Source organism: Pteronotus mesoamericanus, unplaced genomic scaffold (genome assembly GCF_021234165.1).
Source record: "Pteronotus mesoamericanus isolate MK-2021 breed Mesoamerican mustached bat unplaced genomic scaffold, CSHL_Meso_final scaffold_85, whole genome shotgun sequence".
Lineage (NCBI taxonomy): Eukaryota > Metazoa > Chordata > Mammalia > Chiroptera > Mormoopidae > Pteronotus > Pteronotus mesoamericanus.
In genome coordinates, this window is record NW_026555329.1 from 70363330 (window position 1) to 70380081 (window position 16752).

The following is a 16752-nucleotide window of genomic DNA, read 5'->3' on the forward strand; positions in this document are numbered from 1 at the left end:
ACTAAGAATAATATTGTGATTGTCAACACGAAATAAGTAAATTTATACTCAGTATACACTTAATCATTTTTTTCATTCTCTCTGGAACTTTAATGCTCTTAGACATGTAATAAAATCAGCCCCCATCATAAAAATGGTTATTACTTTTTCTTATTCTATTTTTAAGCATGATTTCCTGATAAGAGATCTTGTTTTGTTAATAAAATACTATTGCCAGCATTTCTACTTGAAAACCTCAAGGATTACTGTCTTCTCAAAACAGAAAATAACAAAATAGGGGGGGAAAGACAAGACGAAAGGAAATAAAAGCAACATTCTTCAAACCACCTATATTGTAGATGAGATTTTGCTGGTGTTTCACAGGTCTTTAGAATCTGAGGAATCTTTGATGCAGGGAAGACGGGGTGAGGAGAACACAACGCAAAGTGACACCTCGCGCTGCTCTGATTTCTTACAGTGGAAGCTCCTGTCACTTCCTTCCTCTCGTATCGTATTCATTTAGATCCTGGCCCCTTGGAACATAAAGGCCCTGATTCCTCCGTGATTTCCTTATTTGCCATAACTGCACTACTTTTATGTATTTACACTTTCTGTCACATGACACGGTTATCTTGTTACTTGAATATCCTGAGGCTGTGGCGCTCCAGTGGTAGAGACTGAAAATGTCATTGGTGTGAAAGCCACAGCATTCCAGGAGAGTTTTCCCATTGCCTAGATCTGTTTTTTCTTATAATTTAACACCAGAGCCTTCTAGCAGTGGTTCTGGGAGTGGAAGAAACGCCAGGTCTCTCTACTTTGTTCATACCACTGACACAGTCTAATAACATCATGTAATGATTATGGACTTCTGAGACTGTTTAACACTTACACACGCGCACGCGCGCACACACATGCGCACACACTTTTCTTTATTTCTCCCATGTACTTGACAAATCATTTTGCTCTGCAGTAAGGGCAAGTGTGTATAAATGCCATGGTTTATAAGACGCAGCGCTGGCCCCCTTCAGTATGGTCAATCATACCTTTGTCCAAGTGTTCGTGCCAAAAGGTGAGCCAAGGCAGCTACCAAACACTAGAGCAGAATACTCCACAGTAAAGCTGCTCACACCCAGCAGGGTGGGAAAGTCATGGGTTTTGATACTTCACATATCGTTTGTGGTTACCTGGGTTGTTTTTTTTAATGAAATAAAATACATTTGATTAAAACTCTAATAGACATGGTTTAATCTTTCCCAGATGATTCAGAGGAAGCTCAGGTCCCACACTGCCTCTGAATCATGTGGGAACAGCGGCGTCTTTGTAGTGGAGAGCACAGCAGACTGGTGAACGCCGCATCTGCTGAAGCCTCACAGAGGCAGCGAATGGACTGGTATGCTTTTATCACAGTCCAGTGGGTGGTTAGGTACAATTTCTTACTAGTCAGCAGCATTTCAATATGTTTGCATCTGGTGTGTGGGAAGTTAGAAATGTTAACATTACTTCTTTAACTGGAGCATAAAGCAGGGGTGGTTGTGTTAGTACTTGGATGGATTAAGGGTGCTGTGTACTCATCTTTTTGCATAAACCTGCTTATGGTGAAATGAGCACTCACGGGCATTACTGGCGTCACATACCTTTCTGGAGGGCAATTTGTCAATGTGTATCAAACGCCTCTACAGTGAACATACTCTTAAACTCAGAAATTCTAACATCTGAGAATTTTTCCTAGATAACTAAATGAACAAGTGGTAAAAGTATAGTTACAATGGTGTCCTATGCAGCATTGTTTATAAGAACATAAAGTTGGCAAAAATCTTAACTGTCCATCAGTAGAAAGTGAGTTAAATAGATCATAGTACATCCACATAATTACTTTGTACATCTATATATAGAATTCTGTGTTGCTGTGAAAATTATATTTTGCATATGTTAAAAAATAGTCATGAGGTAAATTTTTTAAACTGTTTATAAAATTATACATATACATATATATATATGAAAAACATCATCCCACTTTGTTAAAAATGTAAGTATGTATGATGCATAGGAATATGTCTGGTAGAATGCATCAAATATTAATCATGAGTGGTATGATGAGGGAGTTAATTTTTAGTTTCTCTTTTTTACATTTTGCCTTGTCTGGTTTAAGAAAATAAGTGTATATTACTTTTAGAATAAAAAAATGAACACTTAAGTTTTTTCAATTTTGAAAAAAATATATAAACCTGTGATAACTATGTGAGAGGTAGGTTGCTGTGGGGCAGACCTAAAAGCAAGAAGCTACCTGGCTTTGCACACACCAAGGGCTGGTATGGAGAGTCTCAAGCCTAAAGAATTTCCACACATATCAAGTCCTTTAGTATGGACACAACTTCACATACAAAGTCAACTGATAGGTCATTGAGTCAGCAACTGGGCTTGTTATGATTTGAAATACCATGAAGCTATTTGGGCTCTTGTTGTTGTTTTTAACTTTGAAAATAATTTTAATATGTGTATTTATTAGTAGTAATAAAAGATCCTTAAACATCTAGTCCTGGGAACTGTGTGTCCTAGGTGATGCAGTAGCGAAAGAGGGATTGACGGTAAATTTCAAGCTCTACAAAGTGAGAAGAGTTAGAGGAGGCTGGGGGTGGTCTGGTTGTTCAGGCCACTCCGCCAATGAAAAATCTAAGGTGAAGAAAGGCCAAGTGTGACTTGGCCTCAACGGCAAATCAAGTGTGTGTCAGAGCCAAAAGCCAACAACATCCAGCCACAAAGCACATGGGTAAGTGGGAGGAAGACAGTAACATCTCAAATTGTTCAAACATTGTGGGAAATGAAGGTCTAAAAGTGAAATTCCATTTAGGAAGGGGGGACGGTTCTGCTTGTAGCGTAGGTTGGCCCATATGAGCCTTTATGTCTTTTGCTTGTCTTGGAAAAAGAAGGCCCCAGTAATAGCCAAGACCCCATGGCTGATCCAGAGATGTAGAAGAACGTATTAAGACTTTGTGTTTGATTAGCTTGGGAAGCAGTCATTAAGGACCCTGCTGTGGTTAAAGCTGTCTGCGGAGAAACAAGCCAAAGGGATATTAGGCCAAGAATCTGAAGACTGAAGCCAAGCCACTGGGAAGGTCTTTTGACTGCAAATTACAATGTGATTAAATTAGAAGGGAGCATTCACATCATGTCACGCTGTCACCTCAAGTTCAACAAGTCTAAAATTGAACTCATCTTCCCTCACAAAGCAGCTCCTCAACCGCCCTTCCCTAAGAACAATAAAAGATTACGCTGTAGAATGCTTTATTTACCACAACATTCGTGATTTCATTTGACTGTCACGGGTTATAGACAAAGACGTTTAACTCTGGTTAATCAAGGGCTGCCAGCTAGTAAGGGGCCAGTTCTAGAAACCAGGATTTCTGAGTACTAACCCAGCTATCTTTCGACTATATCACAGTGCCTGCCCTTCCTGCCGCATTTGTGGAAATAAATCAGTCAGTGACATTTTATTTACATTGGAATTTGAGTATTGTTCTCAGTAAGTATGAAGTTATATTTTTCTGAAGTAGCACAGAACAAACCAGCCAGCCTTAGGAGTTGTTCACTTTGTTTTTAATAAGATACCGAGGTGAAAAAAAATCATAACATTTGTATTATGGAAGTCAAAAGAGAGAGACATATGAAGTAAAGCACCAAATCTAAGCCTAAACAGGCCTGGTTTGTCAATCTTACAACAACCAACCTCTGTCAGTCATGTTAGGTTCATACTGTCGGGAGAAATGGTTCCATGGTTTTGTTTTCTTTCATCTGCAAATTATTTTAGCTTTGTTGTTATGTAAGAATTATAAGCATGAAACTTTGACCTACCTGGGTATCTATCTGTAGATATGTAAGTTATGTCGTAATAAAAGCACTTTAACTGTCCAACGTAGAAAGTGGCCTCCTGCACATCGCAGCTCCATTCCAACCCGTGGGCCCGTCGGGGTGCTTGTCCCTGGGCCAGCACGCCCGTGCCTCTTGGCGTTGTGTATCCCCATACACGACACTCTTTCCAAAGTATCCGCATTAACCGTGCAGGGCATTTCTTCTTGAGTCTGGGCATCTGGAGCTCCCAGCTCCTGTTCTTTATTGGAGAATAAGTACTAAGGACACCATATTTAATGTGGTGATATTGATTGTGTAATTTCCCTAACTAGGTGTTTCCTTCAGCTGGAACTATGAAAGCTAAATAAAGTCTATACATGCAAAGCCCTCTGTGCCTCTTCTACCTACCCTAGCCCTTAAGTTTCTACCTAAACATACCCGTGTGGGCTGCCCTGATGTGCCCGGTCTGTGGGTGAGATACTAAAGCATATTGTAGAGCAAAAGAGGAGCCTTAGAGGGAGCTGCACTGACTTTGAAGCCCCCTATTAGTTGTCACCTTCTCTCTCCAGTGAAAATAGACTAAAAGGAAAAAATAAAATCCAAGTCAAAAGGATATCCTGCTCTCAATTTGAATTAGCGATTTGGGCTTTTTAATGCCAAAGTTCTGGTTTGGTCACTTAACTTGATTCTTTTCTGAGCTTGTGACAATGTCTACACAAATAATGAGTACACGTGCTGAGCCTTTTTAATACGTATTTTGATTATTTTTAGTTCAACGCTTTGGATTTCTGCTTCTAAATCTTAGATGCTAGTCATCAGCTTAGTCAGGAAATCTAAATATGCCAACACAGTCTCTGAAGGCAACCTGCTTTTGTGTTCACTTTTAAATTTAAACTGTTTATTGGGCCATTGCACATTATCTTCTATGGATATCGGATTAGTGCTTTTCAGATACGTAACAGCTTGAAAACGAGACAGAGTGAGTCTCTAAACTTAAAGAAAGGAACCATCCTTTTAGGCCTCTGGTTTAGTAAGGAGTCAAGGTCAGAAACGGACTGAGGGCTGCTCCTGCCAAGAAGCTGGTGAAGCTGATTGGCGGTTGACATGCTCAAAAGGTGGTTTTCGTGATATTGCAGAATCGCCTACCAGAGGAATGACGACGATGAGGAAGAGGCCGCCCGGGAGCGGCGCCGGCGAGCCCGACAGGAAAGGCTGCGGCAGAAGCAAGAAGAAGAATCACTGGGGCAGGCGACCGACCAGGTGGAGGTTCACGCCCAGAACAGGTACTGTCCTCTTCAGAACGGAGACTTTCTAGGTTGCTTCTCACTTAGCCTGGCTGTTGAATGGAAGGCGTTGGGCGAAGCATTCCCTTCTCTGCCCAACTCAACCCTCTTCAGTCTATCTCATTTGTTTAATTATTTAATGGCCATTTTAGCAAATAATCAGATTGAACAAACTGATTTTGACATTGGAACACCACTACTCCCTTCTCTCCCCCCACCTCATTCCCCAAATGTACCCCAGTTGAATGACTTTATTATCTAGTAATTTTTTTTCATTTACTCTGTATGGTGGGTTATAGTTTTAAGTAAGGAGAACTATTTACATTTACTCTTTAACCTATTGCTATCTGTTTTGAACTAAAGATTTATTAATTTAATAGTCCTCTGTACCTATCAGTGACAGATAATACTTCAATTTTCAAAGTAGTCATGGTTTGCAAATGTCTGATTTTTCCTGATATGCAGCCTGAATTGATATTCTGTGATCACTACAATATTCAGCAAGGTACAGAATCCTGTTTAGTTTAATGTAATTATTTAAACAAGCTTATGAGTTTACATCTACATTTTTCCTATACATACCCTGGTAGAAATTAGGAAAGTGGAGAGCACTTAAGAGATTCAGCTTCTTCAAAAGGGACTTTTACAAGTTCAGACACATAAGGTCACATAGTCCATTAAGCTAATGGTTAGTATATGTCATTTATATGCCTCAAGGTGTGAAAAGATGGGGCTATTTAGAGGGGAAAATGGAGGGAAAAGTTAATGTTAATGTATAGCTATGGACTGATTAAATATAATGAAACCACCATATAAAATCTTGTATATGATTTTGGTTTTAGTTTGTTTTATTTTGTGTGTGTTGGGAGGGCACTCTTGATAGTTTCTTTAATTCAGTCTGTCTAGAAAATTCTGAATGGAAAGAGTGTTGGCCTTTTTAGCCCAAATTTGAGTGGGTACACAGGAGGTTTCTGAAGGCAGTCTTGAAAATGTTAGTAGGCAGGGTGAATTCAATAAGGAAACTAATTGGTTAGGTGGAGAAATAGAGACCTTGTCTCTTGGTAAGTAGCTCCTGATTAGGGAGCAACGTAACAAAAGGATTGTAGGTATATTCTCTGGGATTCACTACTTGGCTTTGGATCTGAACTTGGCCATTCATTAACTGTATTCCTTCAGTTAAATGGAAGTGAAAATTATACCTTCCTCTTAGGAACATTGTTAAATTTAAATGCGATAATAAAACATGTAAAATGCACAGGGCTGTGCACATGGTAAGCACCTAATTTTAACTATTTTTAGGAAGATAGTATCAGAGTCTTACAGAGGAAGGCTGCATAGTTACTCATGGCATGTTCTACTTTTGAGCTGAAGAAGTGGGGAGAAAGGAGCTTAAAAATAGCAATTTGAGGCCTTGCCTGAATCTGATTATTAGTGAATGGTCAACAGTGGCTCAGAAAGTTACTCACAGTCTGTAGTTTTTCTTTCTTTTCAAGTCTTGCTTCTATTTGAGTTTCTCTTATTTTTTTCACAATTTATTAATAATTGTTATTTTATCCTGTGGATCGAACACAAAATTCTTTTTCTTTTTTCCAGTAAAGCATATTAAGATCTGAGAACATAAGATTTACCTCTAAAATATAAACAACCCTCACTGGTACTTAACTTCTACTGATGATTACTGTCATGATTTATAAATAAGCAAAGAAAGGTTCAGTAGTGTCCACTGATTTCTTAACTCAAGAGTACTTTCATCGGGTTAGCTCTTTAGAATTTGGGGTACCTTTAAAATATTATTTGGATTCAGTTGATTCAAATGCCTATGTATGTAGACTTTTCCCCTTAAATTCTAAACTATTTGTATTTTCAGGGAAATTTAATCCTTATATGTCTAATTCATGGAGACAGTGCCCTGTAGCAGCAGCTAAGGCCAAGAAAGTTTAAAATCTAGCCTTTATTCTGCCATGTGTTGTTGTTAAACGTGAAACGTGTTTTTCCAAAATTAAGTGAACTTGAACTTCAAAAGGGCCAAGTTTGGTATGAACCATGAAATTTGATGGAGTTTCTAAACATTGCAAGGCATATTCTTCCAACTCTGGCCACAGTTCCTGGCATCACATGACTGGTTGTTTTCTGCGGGCCGAGACCAACACCCCTGGCTCAGGCCATGGCCAGCATCCTGCAAGAGTGAGTGACGTGATGGACGTGGTTCAGTTTGCTTTTCAGAGATTTTCTCTTCATTTTAAATAAACATCAAATTAAACTGTTCTTTGTCTACTGTAGAAAGAAGGGCAAGAGACCCTTTATTCATGGAAATCTTACCAAAGAATGTAGATGGCATATGTATTAGTTGCGGTAATGTCAGCTGCTATAACAACGAGCCTCCAAATTTTAGTAGTTTAATTCAGTAGAACATACCAGTCCATTGTGGTTACTTCTGACTAGTAGGTAGGACCGATCACCTACTTTCTTTCCTCTTGCGACTCTTATCAATTCCTGGGGGAGTCCTCTGACCCAGCCAGCAGGCAGAGATAGAGAGGGTAGAGCTCATCTTTGCTTCCTAATTATGTTGGCCTGAACTTCTGCTCACATTCAGCTGGAAATTATTTGCCACATGGCTCTACCCAGTTGCAAGGGATAGAGGAGCGTAAAAAGCATACCCCTTGACTGACCGTCACTTCCTGTGACTGTGGAAGCAAGAGCGAGAATTGTGGTGGACAGATATAGGTCTCTCCCACAGAGGGGTCATCAGTGCAAGTATAGCGTTTCCACACTCTAACATACACTCTCTTCCTCTCAAAGTGCTTCACGCTCTGCAAATCCAGGTCACCAATTCTAGGTGACTTGGTGACATGTGAAAATATTGTATGATACTAGAGGAATTTACTTATTATTTCAGTTTGGTCCTTGTCTTAGTTTGAGTTCCCCAAGACACAGATCCTAAAACAAAGATTTGACCACAAGTCATTTATTTGCAAAAGGATCCCAGAAGACACTGGTGGCGGTGTAGGGAAGTGAGACAGGGAAGGGAAGGCAACCAAATAAAGGTTTTATTACCAAGCAAGTGACCACCATGGGGATCCAGAGCTTAATGCCTTGAGGAGCTGTAAGATCCAGTGCCCCCTTGAGTTCTCCAATTAAGAAGGTGTGGTTGAGCAGAGGTATTTATACACCAACGCGCATCAGTTTTTGTCCGAGGGCTGCTCCCAGAGGGCGTTGATGTTCACAACACTTCTGGCCTGGAGAGTAGACTTCAGTGGCCAGAGAAAGACCAAGGGCGCAGACTTGCCCACGCTGTCAGCTGAACACCAGGCAGGCGTGTATGAAGACACTAACGTCTGCAGGGGGTACATATGGGCATGGAACTGCCAGCCTCTACTATAGTTCCAGGGTGGGTCAGGCCGTGTGAATCCAAGTAACTGACTAATCAGCAGCACACTGTCTCTGGTGTTGTTGTTTCTGCTGTACAGTGTGCCCGACAAGGAGGTCAAGGACACCACCGCGAACACGCAGGTCGAGGGCGATGATGAGGCTGCATTCCTGGAGCGCCTGGCTCGGCGGGAAGAAAGACGCCAGAAACGCCTTCAGGAGGCGCTGGAGCGTCAGAAGGAGTTCGACCCCACAATAACAGACGGGAGTCTCTCACTATCGAGCAGAAGAATGCAAAACGACATGGCAGAAAATGAAACCAAAGAGAAGGAAGAAAAGAGTGAAGGTGGCCGAGAAAGATACGAGATAGAGGAAACAGAAATAGTCATAAAGTCCTACCAGAAGAATGATTGGAGAGATGCTGAAGAGAAGAAGAAAGAGGACAAAGAAGAGGAGGAAGAGAAGCCAAAGCAAGAGAGCATCAAAGAAAATCAGGTAGAGGTGATGGTAGAAGAGAACACAGTAGCAACTCAAGAAGAAACCGTGGGATTATCTTTGAAAAATGGGCAAATCAGTGCAGATGAGCCTAAAATAGAGGATGAGAGGGAACAAGGTTCTGAAGAGATTACCCAAAATGAAAAGATGGAGGAGGAAGAAAGGGAAAGGGCCCAGGCAGAGAGGCTCAGGTTAGAAGCAGAAGAAAGAGAAAGAATTAAAACTGAGCAAGACCAAAAGATAGCGGAGGAGAAAGCAAGACTTGAGGCTGAAGAAAAAGCAGCTGCCCAAGAGAGAGAGAGAAGGGAGGCAGAGGAGAGGGAAAGGGTTAAGGAGGAAGAGCGAAGAGCAGCGGAGGAGAGGGAAAGGGTAAAGGCAGAGGAAGAAGAGAAGGCTAAGATAGAAGAGCAAAACCGTAAAAAGCAGCTAGAGGAGAAAAAAAGCGAAGTGCAAGAGAAAAAGATGAAAGGGGAAAAGGTAGAAGAGAATGTAGAAGGGAAATGGGTCAATGAAAAGAAAGGACAAGAGGATAAACGCCAGACAGCTGTCCAAAAGAAACAGGTACAGTAAATATTTTGCACCAAATGTGTGACGCCTGTGACTTGTGAGAAATGTAATGCACATCAGATTTGGGGCCGAGGCCACATTCTTGACCCACACGCTTGATCATTTGGCAAGCTGGTTGGTTGTTTTAGGCCATAGCAATCTGCGAGCATGAAGCAATCGATTGATGGCTAAATAGTCAATTGACCAAATTTACTGAGACAACCAGAGGAAATGTATTACTCTGGGCTGGCTCGTTAGGAACGTGAAGGTGGTACTTGTGGCGGTGCTGTGTTGGCCTGTGATTCTGCACCTGCATCTAAGCTCATTCTTTTTTACACCTTTGCCTCTATCCGTAGGTCTACATGAGGCAAGAGCATCTTAACTCTTCTCCTTACCCGTGGGTTTGGCATGTAATAAAAAAGATTATAAACATTGGGGATGGGAAGCTGATAAAAAAAAAAAAACATCGTGGTCAGAAATAGCATCATACGAAAGCAAATATCAAACCCTCAAAATCAACTGATAATAAAGGAGAAAAAGTAGCTAATTTGGGCTTTAAAAATGTCAAAACCATGATTGGCATCATGTAGACCTGAGCTTAATGTAAACTTGCAGAAAGCCAGTCCTCTGGGGGCGGCATCAACTTATAATTGACTGGCAATTAAAAGCATACATTTTGCTTCTTTTACCATTTGAATGACCCACATAAATTGACAGAGTCTGAGGAAGGGTGGAAATTGGAGGTGGGACTTCCTCCAATGAGGGAGCATTGTAAGCTACAAATGATTTTTTTCTGTCTGCAAGGCTGCATTAGAAGCTCTGTGCTTAACCACCACCTGCTTGCATGCTCACCTTCCGGAAAAAACTCTCTGTCACTAAGCCTGCATTGCGTTGAAGCTGTCTTTCACTCCTGCTTATTCCAAGGGGCTTGTGAACACAGCTACAATTGAGACGACCAGGGACCAAATGCACCACAGCACACACGAGGTTTGTAAACACGCACAAGGAGCACCACGTCATTCTAGACATCAGTGAGCACACGGACAGGCACATGGGAACAAACTTTGGGTGGAACAAAAGTATCCAAGGCTGCTGTTTACAAGCACTGGCAGGGCAATAGGTGAGCATGACACAGCAAAAGGGAAGTCAGCCTGAGCCACGTGCCAAGTGACCTGAGCACCTTCTCACACTAGTAAGAGCTAGAAAGGGCTTCTTTTAAATGAGTGACCTGAGCATTCTTGAAAATAAAAAGGAAGAAGAAAAGGGGGCTAAAATACAGCCCCAAAGAGAAAAGTCCCAAGAAGACAAGCCTACATTCAGAAAGGAAGAGGTAAATATTATTGGGAAATAACCTAATTAATCATGAAGCGACAGAGAGCTGTGTTCCTCTAAACTTGAAACATCTAAGCCAAGTGTTTTTCAAGCCATGACTCACGATTTATCGAATGGTGAAATCAACTTGGAGCATCACAAAATTAGTTAAATGTGTCCACCAGCATTGTGAGAAATGAGACAATAGAAAATATCAGAGGACATTACAGGCAGTAAGCACTGCATTGTGACATAAATTATCTTTCTCGCCATGGGTCACAGCCCAAAAGCTTGAAAAACACTTCTCTGATCAGTCTTCCCCACTTTCTATTCTTTTCAGTGCTATTGTTTTTTTCCTTGAGCTGTCCTACTTTCATTTCATGTCCAACTGGCTTTGATTAATGATTTAACTTCTCCAAGGAAAAACACCCCCACACATCCTAGTAGAAAATTTGATGAACAGAAGATGATATTTGGTTTTCAAAAGAAAACTTTGGCCCAATGTTTTGCATTGCATTTCTGAGACATTCACAGGAGCTGGTGCCCGGGCGTGTGACTTGTAGGTAAGTGACCAATGAGTGGACCAGAGGCTGCTGCAGACAGGGTATCATGATCTGATGTCACCGAAATGGCACATCAGAAAGCCTGACTTTGTTTTAACCATTGTGCTCCTGTGAGCCCCAAGTAATCCTAAAAATTGGGACAATATCCAGTAAATTCAAAGTACTCGCACATGGTAAAACTAAATGATCAAAAACGAAGGAGTTAAATTACTTGGCCCATTGTCTGGCCTATAGCTATCACTACATTTCTCTACCCATTGTGGCATATATTAAGAAACAGGAAAAAAAATCCATAATTAGAAAATTACATTTCTAATTTGAATCTAGCCAGGTTAAATGGAGGGGGTGGTTATTTTCTTGTATTTTTTAAATAAGATTCATGTAAAAAGTAAAACCCCCTAGTTCATATTATACTTATTTTCTTTTGCATATCTGTTCCTCCTTGTTTCTCGTAGAACTTATGGTGGTTTGAGAGTGAAAACCGAAGGTAAACCCTAGCCATTTAAAGGAAGGAGAAAGCGTAAATGCTAATAACTGGAAACCTGAATTTGGCTCAAATGAGGCAGCTAAGGAAATGGTTGAACATGTGGGAAAACACTGTTCCCATTTTGTAACAGAAGAACACTACAAGTTCATCTACAAAAACATGAAAGTTCCCTCGGAACTAAACTCAAACAGAAACATCCCACGTGGGTTCTCCTCTAGAGTTAGTGTTGCGTGCTAAATATCCTTACAGAGAGAGCAGGGCGTGAAATCATAGCTCAGTGACCAAGTTTGTGTTGGGGAGGGGAAGCTGAAAAAGCTCTGTTTGGATCCTGTCCTTTAAATTCTCTTCACCACGATATGATTGGTGTTCAATGACCAGAGCATCTGCGTCTATGTGCCGTGTCCCTGAGCGGGAAGGAGCTCACCGCTCCTTCCACCCAAACCGCCCCTTTGCCTCTTCTCAGATAAGGCCCCTGGTCAGCATTGTCCTTGGTATAATGATTTCAGAGCTGCCTCTTTCCCCGTTTGGCCTACAGCACATTCCGTTGTCCCAAAACTTTTGGTCTTTTTTTTTTTTTTAATACAAGGCCAGATTAAATCCTCTGCACAGGCTTAAAAATAAATAAATAAATAAATAAATAAATAAATAAATAAATAAAGCTGCCATTCCTGTTTTAACATGGTGTACATAAATTACTAGCTAAAAGACTAGGTTCCCCCTCTCCAGCTAGTTAGTTGTGTGGTTGTTTTACACAGACAACTTTAAATCATATTCTACATGATGTAGCCACTTTAAACACCCTCCTCCTTTTTTTAATTTCCTTTTTATTAAAAAGCCTTTTCTTTCAAGGAGCAATGTACGATCGGTCGACCACAAGTAAACACAAACATCACGGAAGCCTTCTTAGAGAAAAGGCCTTCTTGGAGTGATTTCCAGGTCACTCCACCACTTTACAAAACACCTTCTTTCTCCTGCTGCAGCTTAACTATTTTGTGGCAATGGATCACAGAGGATCAGCAACCTTGAAACTTAATGTAGCTTTTTATTTTCTCCTTTCCAACTATAAAATGCCTCTTTTTAGTTCTTCACCCTAAAGCTTTCCCCCCTAACCCCAGCTCCAACAGAAAAACAACTTCCGGGGGAGTTGTTCGTATAATAGTGAAATTGACCTTCATGCGTCTCGTCCAAATCCCCCCGGCGCTGCGGTGCATGTGAATCACCAGGGAGTCTTGGGAAACACAGACTCTGACTCATTGGCTCTGGGGTGGAGTCTGAGCTTCCTGGTGAGGCCCATGTTGTCCGTGGACCACACTTTATGCAGCAGGGCATTCACATATATATGGGACCCAGGGAAGGAACTGAGGCTTCTGAGTCTAAAAACGGTACCTTGTACCCGTTCTCATCACTATTCTGGAATCAAATAACACAAAACAAACTACAGAGACTGACATCGTAGTCCTTTATGGCCTGCTCACTTGACCTTTTGAAGGTCTTTCTGGCACAGGGTCATGTTGCTGGAATTCCCACCCCATACACATCCACATTATCCTAATAGATACCACAAATATCCGGTTTTATCCAAATGACCACATTTGGCCAGAGCCTTGTGTATTCTTTCAGGATACTTGGCTACCCACTAATCCATCCGCACTGGTTTTCTTTATAGTAACATTCTGACCCAGAAGATCTAAAGCTTTTCCCAAGAGACTCAGAATCCCATGAGCTTGGGTTAAATCTGCCATAGAATCCAATACACTGTGTTCCCTAAAATAAAACATAAAGGCATTATGGAATTACTTTATTCACTTCCCAAAAAGATAAAATAATTTGGAAACTCAAATTATCATGATTTCACTGGGAATTTTTCTAAAGGAAGTCTTCCAAAGAGAATATAAGCATACCATCCACCATGGTCTTTGCCAATAAAGGCAGAGCTAGAAGAAAAGGACTTTTTTTCTTCTGCTACACACGCATTGTTTTACAAATCTATTTTACATACATTTTTGGTCAGGAAATCAGATGATGCATTTGGGGAGAATGGAGTGTCTCTTATTCCAAAGTAGGAGAAAATGAGTGAAAGGCTAGTTCATCTTTGCACACTATTCCATAAACCGTGAGAACTGAGTCAGAATTCATTTCATGGGTTTTCTGAAATGGAACCCCACCCCCACCCCCAAGTTTGTGTCCCCAGGTACTTCTTAACCAAGATATATAATCCAGCCTGGGGTTTCTGGGCCTGTATCCAAGAACGGTAGGCCAAGGCAAGGCAGACCCTGCCTGCCCAGCAAACCCTGATGTATGATTGGGCAAGGATGGCCACCAAGGAGCCACAGTTAAGTTGTAGGACAAGCCAGGAGCGTCCTTCTCTGGTGCTGTTCATGACAAATCAGAACAGAAAAGAGGGAAGTGAAAGGATGAAGGACTAGGGAGGAATCATCTCCAGGGGGGTCCAACCTGCGGGCCACATGCAACCCAGGATGGCAGTGACCGCGGCCCAACACAAAACTGTAAACGTACTTAAAACATTATGAGATTTTTTTTTTGTGACTACGCATTGCAATGTATTTAACATGTGGCCCAAGACAACTCTTCTTCCAGTGTGGCCCAGAGACATCAAAAGTTTGGACACCCCTGCGAGTCTAACCTCCTTTTTTCTGTACATAGAGCCAACAGCCCAGAGAAGTCAGGTGACTTAATCAAAGTAACAGAGCTAATTTGTGAATAGCACTGGAACCAAAATTCAGGTTTCCTGACTTCTAGACAAAGCTCTCAGAGAGAATGGCAAAACAACAGCTCCCTCCTTCAACATGGCCAAGGGATCTCCTATCCTATGTGCATACCCCTGGGAAAAAGATTGAAGTTTTAGCTAATTAGGGCCACAGGAGAGTTGCCTATTAGATTCCTACAGACTAGTCCCATCTGTAGTAATTTAATTAAATAATACCCAAAGAAGGCAATTGGGGGACGTATTGAAGGCTCATCAGTAAAGAGCAGAAGAGTGTACTCTGTTGAGTAAAACATGTGCTGGAATAGCAGACGTTCAGAGGGTATCAGAAGACTAGCTGGGAAGAGGTGAGTGGTCAGGGAAGAGGCCACCACGTGGGGAGCAGCGCCTTTTACCACCTTAAGTGCTTGCGCCCCACCCTTCCTCTGTCGGTTTCTTTAGAACACTACTGCTTTCTCTGTTTGTCTTGAAAAGAGCAATAAGGAACCACCCCTGTTTTTGTACTCATCTCTTAAGATTGGGTGAGATGATCAAGGTAAAGTAATTTGTACTGCTCTACCCCTAAAAAAGCTATGTAAATTCAGTGTACCTTGAAATAATCTCTTGTTTACCATGAGGAACTTGTAGCATGAAACCCACAAAATATTAATGCTAATATCTGTTCTTCATTATGACCTTCTGTCACCCACAAAAATCACAAAACCACTCTGGAGATAAATTATTACCTGCCCTGGAAGTCAAGGTAAACCCTGGAATTTTTCCTGTTCTGTTCCAACCTAGTGGTTTCGATGACTTACAAGCACAGTCCCACCGCTGTGAGTCACCCCCTAAAGGTAGAGTCATTATGTCTTCTGTCCCAGAGACCCTATTTGATTAAGATCCTAGGGTCATCCTTCTCTGACGTCAGTCAAAACCAGCTTGGCAGATCTGGCTAACCTGGTAGCTTTGTTCTTCTTTCCTCCCGAACACATTTGTGTCCTTTGTCCAAGAAGAAACCTGTCCAAGCAACCTGAGCATTTTCCCACGTCAAGGCCACCCTAATAATCGGTCTTCCCACTGGGACCAGCAAACAACCACCACTCATGCAGAGTTCCACGGACATAATAGTTTCCAATGGTAATGCCACCAAAGCTTTTGAAAATAAACCCCCTGTGAAGTCAGGAACGATCTTGACTTCCTAAAATTGTGGTCAAGGTCTCTTCTCAGAGGCTGACGAACCACCGTTCGTGCTCTGAGGATTTCCTCTGACCCCATCTCTACCACTTTGTCCTCTGGTGATTTGCTTTACTTCTGAGGTTCCTGGCTTCCTGTCAATTTGGGGTCTTCTTTGGTGATACCAGTCCAAACCTAGTAAGATTTTTATCGTTATGTTTCTTTCTGATGTGTACTGTTGGTTAGATCAAAGACGAGAAGATTAAAAAAGACAAAGAGCCCAGAGAAGAAGTTAAGAGCTTCTTGGATGGAAAGAAAGGATTTACAGAAGTGAAGTCGCAGAATGGAGAATTCATGACCCACAAACTTAAACACACTGAGAATACTTTCAGGTAAGACGTAGTGACTAATTAACAAACAGTGACTGTGTTCACGTGTGAAAAAAATAATCAGTCTCTTTATGCTGTTGCCTCAAGACATAAATGTGCAAACCAGGCAACATACTTTTGTTGTGAGGCCATTGTGTTAGATATTCTCAGTCAGCAGGTCACTAACAGAAGACCGGAAGTCATTGCTCAAGCAAAGATTTAATCTGCTTTTCCCATAATTTAGCAAGGTAGGTTTTGCTGGGCATCCAAGTTTTTGTCCCTGCCCTGATATGCTCATGTCAAGATAAGTTTATTAGAAAACATTAAAACTGGGATTAATAACATTGATTGATTCTCTATATGGTCCGGGCAACTTCGTAAGAGACCCTTCTCAGTACCATGTTAAAGAATGTATTACCTAAAGGTTGTGCATAAATGTTATATAAAACTAGGATTTTTCTGTGGCCAAATACTTGGGAAACGTTAGGTTAAACTAAGTTAATCAGATCTCTGCCACAGGGATCTGATTTGAAAGCACTTGGAGTTAATTTGCACTGGGAATCGCTAAGAGGGAGGATGAAGGCATCTGACTCATAAATACTCCATTTAATGCCCTTTGGAAAACCCTCTT

General features: G+C 41.3%; 1 protein-coding gene across 6 annotated transcripts in view; it reads left to right on the plus strand.

Moving 5' to 3' along the window:
* CALD1 (caldesmon 1) overlaps nucleotides 1-16752 on the plus strand; it is a 190588-nt gene that overhangs the window by 147833 nt on the left and 26003 nt on the right. For 4 of the 6 annotated variants that reach the window (XM_054563956.1, XM_054563958.1, XM_054563957.1 and 1 more), the window contains 4 exons: nucleotides 4962-5108; nucleotides 8576-9530; nucleotides 10768-10845; nucleotides 16000-16145. In XM_054563956.1, the coding sequence (XP_054419931.1) occupies nucleotides 4962-5108; nucleotides 8576-9530; nucleotides 10768-10845; nucleotides 16000-16145 (1326 nt within the window). The remainder of the gene's footprint in view (nucleotides 1-4961; nucleotides 5109-8575; nucleotides 9531-10767; nucleotides 10846-15999; nucleotides 16146-16752) is intronic. The other 2 variants (XM_054563960.1, XM_054563961.1) reach the window with 2 other exon arrangements.